The sequence below is a fragment of the Habropoda laboriosa genome, unplaced genomic scaffold (genome assembly GCF_001263275.1).
Source record: "Habropoda laboriosa isolate 0110345459 unplaced genomic scaffold, ASM126327v1 scaffold92, whole genome shotgun sequence".
Lineage (NCBI taxonomy): Eukaryota > Metazoa > Arthropoda > Insecta > Hymenoptera > Apidae > Habropoda > Habropoda laboriosa.
The window spans coordinates 2312133-2319064 of record NW_017100268.1 but is presented as its reverse complement, the minus strand read 5'-3'; the positions used below and the strand labels follow the sequence as shown (position 1 = coordinate 2319064).

General features: G+C 32.9%; 1 protein-coding gene across 1 annotated transcript; it reads left to right on the top strand.

Moving 5' to 3' along the window:
* Window positions 1–2302: 2302 nt before the first annotated feature.
* On the top strand, window positions 2303–5997 carry LOC108573449 (protein yellow-like). The gene is made up of 6 exons (XM_017935902.1): window positions 2303–2379; window positions 3711–3974; window positions 4147–4349; window positions 4441–4648; window positions 4837–5172; window positions 5736–5997. Exons 2-6 carry the CDS (start codon window positions 3713–3715, stop codon window positions 5963–5965), a joined length of 1239 nt encoding a protein of 412 aa, XP_017791391.1. The 5' UTR covers window positions 2303–2379; window positions 3711–3712; the 3' UTR covers window positions 5966–5997.
* Window positions 5998–6932: the final 935 nt, after the last annotated feature.

The following is a 6932-nucleotide window of genomic DNA, read 5'->3' as shown; positions in this document are numbered from 1 at the left end:
AATTTTATCCAGTTCTTTGCAAATTATTTCGTTTTGTATATTTTAAGTGTATTTGAACTTTTCTTCAATTTTCGATATTCCGAAAGTAGTCTTTTCCTTATATTTTCGTACACAAGTTGTAAAATATCTTTCACTTCATCTCACAAAGGGAGTACAGTGAAAAAATTGTAGAAGATTCTTTACATAAATATTTGTCAAATTTTAAAGAGACAGAGTTTTTGCATTATGGATTTTTGAAAACAAAAGTGTGTAATAATACTATGATAAAAACGAATGTGCCTGTGTCTGTTACTTTTGTAATTGTTTTTTAGTAAACCTCGTATGTTTCACTTTGCCCCTAGTTTCACCATATTTGAAAAGGCATTAGCCTCACCAAAGACAAAACTAATAATTATAAATTACATGCAATGTTACGTAAAAAATTACTTCGGGAAGTAATCTGGTATCGAGTGGTATTTTCCTAACACTAATGGTAAAACAATATTGGTTACAACTTGCAGTGAAAAATCGTTACACAACCAAATGAAAAGTTCTAACGATTACGTTCTAGGTTACTCTGAAACAACGTCACAGGTTACACTATTTCGTGTTGATTATTATATTTTAAATAACGACGAGATAATCTTCGAAATATTTTATGCACCCACACTGTGATATCTTCTTTACTCGAAAATTAAAATACGTTTTAAAGTAACATGTTTACATCTATCACTCTGTTTTTATCTTTACTAATCGAAAATCTAGGGCTTCGAATATTAACAAACGAAAACTTGTGCACATCTCTGGTAAATTAAAAAGTAATCATTGCAATAATGCTTTTCGTCTTAAATATAGAATATATTTCTATTTCGAGAAGAAATTTCCAATTGCAATTAGTGCAGTTTTTGGGAACGTTTCTCTCAGGAGCGTGTTACACAATTTCAGCTCGTTGATATTCAAGGTGAACACCCTTTTTTTTTATATGAATAACGATGAGAATATCTTTACTTTTCTTTATTTTCTGGCTGAAATTGGCGGCGATAAACAGTGGGTTCTGCTTCTTTCGACAGGACAAAATCAAGTGTAAATATCGACTTCGTATTTGATACGATTACCTTGATCTTACGGAAGAAATCGTTCATTTTACAGAAACCGAGGGAAAGTGGCGACATTGAATTTATTAATGCCAAGGAGGTACAAAAATAAACTAGGCAATTAAAAAAATTCGTACAATTTTTGTAGAATCTGTTTTCGAAGGTACGAGGGTGAATTAACAATTATCTGGATTAAGTCGATCATTTTTTACCGAGATTATTATTGCGAGTTATCTGCATCTCTCTCTAGTTTAGTGTTAACTAGATTTTTGAAGACGGTAAATTTAAATAATTTTTATCACGAACACCTCTATCAAATTACGTATGCATTTGCGGCATATGGCTAACGTGTGGAAAATGTCATGCACCGTGTACGCTATTGAATGAATTTCCGTTTACCGGATGAAGCTGTTTAGGCCTTAAAGAGTTTTGTGATGTTGCTTCAACTATTCCGACTTTTTCACGGAAATGCAACAAAGGTCTGCTGCAGCAATTAGCGGAAATTACTGTGATTGTACAAATCCTATTTTACGTAACACCACTTTTTAATCATAAAATTTTACCATTATGTCGACTGTCACGTATGTTTGAGAAATATTATCTTCTTCATACTGAAATATTTTTTAATAATTAAGTGTTGGCGTTGAATTTTGTCGAAGAAACTTTGAAACGAGTGTCCTTTAAGTAGCCAAAAATTGTGTAACACAGATGTTCAATAATTTGTATTGTTAATTGTAAAGTTATTTCTTTGAATCACAGTGAAATCCTTGAAATTTCGATTACGATAATCAAAAATTTTCGAATGGAGAAAAATACAATTTTCTAACGTTCAATTTCGAATTACAACTTCAATAGTCAATTAGCTGCTGCTTTATCTATTCGAGGTTTCATCGATATCCGAAAAGAAAAGAAACGAACTAATTGCTTCACTGCAACTTTATGCAAAAACGTACGATAAATGCGTTCATGTTTTTATGGAATGTAAACTTAGCTACTCTTTGTTTAAACGATGCGCATAATTATCAGCAACGTTAACACGAAGCAAGGTGTTCCATTTTTTAGTCCTCGGTTCAGTTGTGTACCTTTAGGGAGATTTCAACGTGTATATAAAGTACCATGACACAATGAACTGTAGCGTCACTCTGGTTTGGACTGTTTCACACGAAGGCCGACTCGTTCTTTAAATGTGAAGAGCTGAGCAAGTCTGGACACAACATTGAACTCAAGTAGCCTCAGTTCTTCGTTTCTTCTTGATCGCTGCGGTTCTACTTGCGATCCGGCGAACGGAATTCAAGACGAGAAAAAGGTAAGGTACCACGATTCCAAACTTCCAGAGAAACTATAAAAATTCTTCTTCGAATCTTCTATCCATAGGTATATTTTTCGTTTTTTTTTTTTATATTCAATTTAATAGAAATATTGTAACTTTTTGAATTTTTTCATTCGTATATTTCACTTAAGAGGGAAACTGTAGGAAGCACTTTTTTCCAATTATTTCATTCATACGTTTTTCGTGTTTCTTTTCGTTTAATTTAACAGGGCTGCTGTAAGAAGAGTCGCATTTAATTTCTTTTATTAATATCTGTAATAAAAATGGCACACTACGAATTTGTATATTTTTACACTGTCTCGTATTACTGTCACCATTATTTAGCAATTTACGTGGTAAGATTTAATAGCAAAGTGATGTTTTAGAGTCTTTGTTTGATAATTCCCATTACGTGCACGGACTACAGCATAGATAGAATAATTGCAGACTATTCAACTGCATTTTCTTGTCAGTTATACCTACCGCTCTTATGGCATAAAAGTTGAATAGCAAACTCGAGTTACAGTATAATTACATTTTCATTAAAATAGTGTATTAACAGTTTGTATGAAAAAGATAGATGAAAAAATGTAAGAATATTTGTTTATATTAAGAATATTGTTTATTATAAGAATATTTATTTTATAAAGATGAGAAAGATTTCATTCAGTGAGAAATTGAAAGAGTTATTTTAAAGGAGAAGTTTCGCAGTACTGTTACCGAATTAGAGTTACAGTTACATCCTCGGGGCATCTTACAAAAATGTTTCGCAACACATTTTATTTACTAACGGTTGCACAAACCATGGGTGACATACATCGAGTTTGCGTACACGAGATTTGTTCGTGTATACAAGGATTTCACTGAAGAATTTAACGCTGCGTAACAGATTAAAAATTAAATTAAATCTCACACTTCTCTATAGTTTACTTTACATTTTCATTTGAAATAATAAAATGATATGTTTCAAAACGAAGTATATTAATTTTACTTTGATTTTTTAAATATTAATATCGAGGTCCAGAGGAAAGGTAGCTTCGTATTTAGGTATTCAGAACTTTAAACATTTGTCTTAGGTAGAGAAAAATTAATTAGAAACGTACGAGCCGGTCTTTTACATAAGATATTACGATAGCAGACATCAAAGTACCGAACTGAAGAATATTTGGTAATCTGAATAATTTTTTGCGAAATATAAAATGGGCGAAACGTTGAAAGTTGACGATGGGAACAACACTATTTTACAGCTAATTTCACTTATCACAATTCACAGATATGAAATTTCGATTACAAGTGACCCGTGACGTTCGACATTCTTTCTTTTGCAGACATGCGGGTCATTTTGTTAATCGCGTGCCTCGCGGTGGCAAGTTGCCACGAATTTAAAACAATTCACTCGTGGAACTATGTCGAGTTCAACTTTCCAAATGCGACTATTCAAAATACACTAACGGCCAACGGTGAATATGTTCCTGAGAATAATATGCCTCTCGGTGTACAAGTCTGGGAGGACAAAATATTCATTACTGTGCCACGGTGGAAGAACGGAGTCGCGTCTAATTTAAATTATATCGCGAAGGATGATCCGTCAAGTACGTAAAATTTTCGCGACTAATTTCTTTTCTTTTTTTTCTCTAATAAAATTCAACTTTAACAAATTCATTTTAAAAGTTGCAATTGCTTGCTTGAAATTATGTGCTGTAATTTATATTAATTTAGTCCGAACCTGTATCAGATATATATATTTTTTTTTCTTTCATGCAGGAACTCCAAAATTGAATCCTTATCCAAATTTCGATACAAATTACATTAACACACCTGACGGTATTGTCAGTATATTCCGTGTTAGAATCGACGATGCTTGCGGTCGATTATGGGGCGTCGATACCGGTGTTAACGACATTTTGGGTAACAGTACCATAGTAAGACCAGTGAGAATCATCGTAATTGACTTGAAAACAGACAAGGTAGCGTAAATAAAGTTACACCAAACGAAATTGATCACCACAGATGAGTATATTATTCAAATATTTCAATATCATTCTCTTCTCTTTGCAGATAATACGAATATACCCTTTGAAAAGCACAGATCAAACGTCTAATTCATTTTTCGCTGAATCGGTAGTCGATTCTGAACCGGACAACTGTGATAACTCGCATCTTTACATTTCCGATTTAGGTGGATACGGTATGGTAGTTTATAGTTGGGCCAAGAATGATTCCTGGAGAATAACGCACAATTTCTTCTACTTTGATCCTCTCAGCGGTGAGATATTTCAATTTTCACTGTTACAAGATGAGAGAGTGTAATTTACTGCATCTTCGGTAGAAATATCATCGATCGTTTCTTATTTTATAATTCTTATATTTTCTTTTACATACGTTTCACTCATTTTTCATATTAACATAATCCTTAAAAATTTTCAAGAGATGAGAAACTCTATTTCCTTGTAGGTAATTACAACGTCAGCGGATATAATTTCCAATGGACAGATGGACTGTTTGGATTGGCTCTATCTCTGCCACGAGACGATGGCTACAAAACTTTGTATTTCCACCCGATGTCTAGTGTGACCGAATTCTCTGTTTCTACGGAAGTTCTGCAGGACAGTACATTAACGAAGTCCAGCAACTATTACGCTTTTCATGTCGAGGGTGATAAAGGCCCGTTCACTCAGGGACCAACGTCTGTGATCGATATAATGACTGGTATCAATTATTTCGCTCAAGTACTCAGAAATGGCATCGCTTGTTGGGACACCAATCACGAATTGAATCCAAGTACTTTCGGTACGTATTAATAAAAATAATAACTGGAGATCGTTCATTCCAAGACATAATATACGAGCATTGAATATCATTTATTTTCATTCACTATTATCTCTTGTGGTTCATCTTTTAATTTTTCAATTTTTAGAGCATAATTTAATACCGGTAAAAATTCCTATTTCATTCCTGTAAAAAACTGTGATACTTTATTCGTAAGTAATGGAAGATTATCAATTTTGGAGTTATTTTATACTCTCAGAAATTAGTCATTTTACATCCTGCTTTACGTTTGTTTACTTCAACAGCAGCTAATTTTCTCGTCAAACGTCTCGAAGATCGATGCTTCGAAGATTTTAATTGCAACTGCAATAATTCGCAAATAACTGTTATTAATGGCTGTGTCATTACTTGTCGTACTTGTGACATGTACTTGTACAAAATTGCACCCCGGCGTTATTTTATCCCGTATTAATTTTTACTTGACAAGATTTTCCAAGAAACCCGGCTGGTTTTCTGTGTAAAGGAACAATACTTCGATTCATCGGTCAATTGTTTTCATCTTTTTCTTCTTTTTTTTTTTTCAGTCCTCGTAGCTGAAGACAATACGACGCTGGTTTTCCCTAACGACTTGTCCATCGATCGATCCACCAACATGTTATACGTACTCTCCGACAATTTGCCGCAATTTTTATTCTCACAGTACGACATGAAGAAGCGTAATTTCTTCCTTACAGCAACCAGCCTCGAATCGTTGAGCAAAATTTGCAAGAGGCGAAATATGAATATGCAGAGAAGACTTCCTCATATTCTTTAATTAATTAAACGCGGTTCCTTTAAACTTCATTACACCGGAAGATTATCGTATAAGTATTATACGAGAGTATTTTTACACAGATCATCCACAAAGACTTATTTCGATAGAAATTCGTTCGCTTTGGTTCGCATTTAACACGCTGATATATTGTAAAAGTGTGCTACCTTCTTGTTAAATTCTGGTAATTTTATATTAATTTCATGTTTGAAATATATCATTTTGGAAGAAAAAGAAAAACATGTTCTATCCAGCTTTCCTATATATTTACCTTTATTTATCCACAGCAATTATACAAAAGAATATCCAGAACAATTACATGCGATACGTGATGACAATCGCGTAAAATACCTGTTGTAATTAACGTTCATTTCAACCATGTTAATTGTCCTTTACCTATACGCAGAATTCAGTCATTTACGTCAAAACATATTTCCCCTTATAATTTCTCCTTGTATTTACAAGTAATTTTCTCCACGAAGTAATACGTTCATGAATGTATTGTGTGTAATTTCGTAATGTATATATAAGGGTGAATCATTAAATATATTTATGAAATGTTTAAATAACTGTTTCTTTTTCATTAGAAAATTAAATGGCACAAAGTTATGTAATTTGAAAAATACATGATAATATGTACTGTAGAAAGAGAAGACATTCGGTATGAATTTAAATGACTAACATTTTTTCGAAAGAAAGATGGATTGGAAGTGATATTTTCAAAATCAACCTGTTCGTTTTCTTACATTTTCCGATTTTTCTACACCCTGTTTACTGTGTTTGGTAAAATGTAGAAGAAAAAGCAATTAATAATTATAATATCACCTCGACATTGCGCACACGAGCACTATAATTTTAGGAGTAATGGAAAGAAATATCGTCATTAATTGTAAATGAAATTACTTTTCGGTATCACATGTTTTGGTCCCAATTTCACGTTTATCATGCACAGATTATAAAAATGTAACGA